Source organism: Gekko japonicus, unplaced genomic scaffold (genome assembly GCF_001447785.1).
Source record: "Gekko japonicus isolate JY-2015 unplaced genomic scaffold, Gekko_japonicus_V1.1 scaffold2136, whole genome shotgun sequence".
NCBI lineage: Eukaryota > Metazoa > Chordata > Lepidosauria > Squamata > Gekkonidae > Gekko > Gekko japonicus.
Genome location: NW_015173201.1, coordinates 139,266 through 140,832, shown reverse-complemented (window position 1 = coordinate 140,832; position 1,567 = coordinate 139,266). Strand labels below are relative to the sequence as shown.

The following is a 1,567-nucleotide window of genomic DNA, read 5'->3' as shown; positions in this document are numbered from 1 at the left end:
GCCCTCCCACTGTTGACCCCCCCAAGCACCAAGAAGACAGAGCATCCCTTGCCCCAGAGCCCCTATCTATACCTTGTGGCTAATAGCCACCGGTGGACCTAGCTCTTAATAGGCAGCATCTGCCATCCAGCCTTCAATTCTCAACCCATGTCACTTGCATCCACCCAACAGCTCCAAGGGGGGGAAAAAAACTACTGTCAGCGCTGGAGCCGAACTGAGAAAAGGCTGCTTGGGTTCCTCCTCCTCCACTCAGGACAGAAGCTAATCCCCCCCCCGTCATTTCCCGCGCTGCTCTAAACAAGCCGATTCCAATGTGCCTCGTACCTCTGCGTCCTTTACAAGACTCCTTTGCACAACACCCCTCCTGACTGGGAGGCTGAGGAAGGGAGCTTTAACTCTCGAAAGCTGAAATACCCTGAAATTATTTTGGTCTCTACGGTGTTCCTGGACTCGCATCCTGCGACTCCTCCGTGTACTTTATGTTCTGTCCCAAATCAAACAAGGGAAAAATAGGGGTGGCCACAAGGGGATAAGTGGGACTGTTCAAACCAGTCCTCCAACGAGGAGAAGGTCACAAACTGTGCATGAGAGGCGGAATTAGAAATGGGGGGAGGGGGGCGACTGGAAAGGCCTCGCCCGCCCGTCCAGCTACTTCACGAGTGGGTCTCCCACCTGCCCGCCCGCCCTGCGCCCTCAGCCGCGGCTCACCCAGCTTGCACTCGCCGTCGTGCGCCTTCCGGACGCGCTCCCGGCCGGCGTGGAGGGCGCGCCAGCTGTGGAGGCGGAGAGCGCACACGCTGCCGTAGGAGCGCCCGTCGGAGCCGCAGACGGCGCCGTCCTCCTCGCACACGCACCGCCCGGTGCCCTCCTCGTCTTCTTCGTCGGCCTCCGGCTGCCCCTCCGCCCGCTGGCTCACGCACACCAGCCCCTGGCCGCAGCGGGCGCCCCGCGTCCCGCCGCACCGCTCCCCCTCGACGCTCAGGCACCGCTCGCAGCAGCCGCACTCGTCCTGCGCCGTCAGCTCGGGCGCCGCGCACCGCACCGTCGGGCAGCGCTCCGGCTGGCAGGCCCCGCAGCCCGCGCCCTCCGCGCCCCTCGACGCCGACAGGTGCAGGCAGAGAGCCACGAGCGGGAGCAGCCAAGGAGGCGCCATCCTGCAGCCGGAGGGAGAGGAGCGCACAAGCCACGCGCCGCCACCCAAACTGCTCCGGCAAGCGACTGTCTGAACGGCTCTGGCAGAGCCGCCGGTGCCAGAGAAGCGCCGCCCCTTCGGCAGACCACGCCTCCATAGCACCGCCCCCTCGGACGACCGCGCCCCGTCAGCCCCCGCCGATTGTCCCCACGTGCGCACAAAGAGCCCCCGGGACTTTGTGGGGGGGGGAGTGTGGGGTGAACCCAGCAACACCGTCCGTCGCCCTCGTCCTCCGCCGAAAATGTATTAGCGCTTCATGATCTCAACACCTGAAAGGGCTCTAAATTGCAATTTTAAACAACCCACTTTTTATTCTTACTTTTTGAATTCTCGTTAAACATATGCGTTTATCACAACGAAGTTGGGTTGTACAAG

At 62.8% G+C, this 1,567-nt stretch overlaps 1 protein-coding gene across 1 annotated transcript in view; it reads right to left on the bottom strand.

Moving 5' to 3' along the window:
* The window catches only part of IGFBPL1 (insulin like growth factor binding protein-like 1), a 39,402-nt gene extending 38,193 nt beyond the window's left edge, over window positions 1–1,209 (bottom strand). Inside the window, exon 1 of the mRNA XM_015422664.1 lies at window positions 709–1,209. Coding sequence (XP_015278150.1) covers window positions 709–1,153 — 445 coding nt within the window. The 5' untranslated portion in view covers window positions 1,154–1,209. The remainder of the gene's footprint in view (window positions 1–708) is intronic.
* Between the last annotated feature and the right edge of the window lie 358 nt (window positions 1,210–1,567).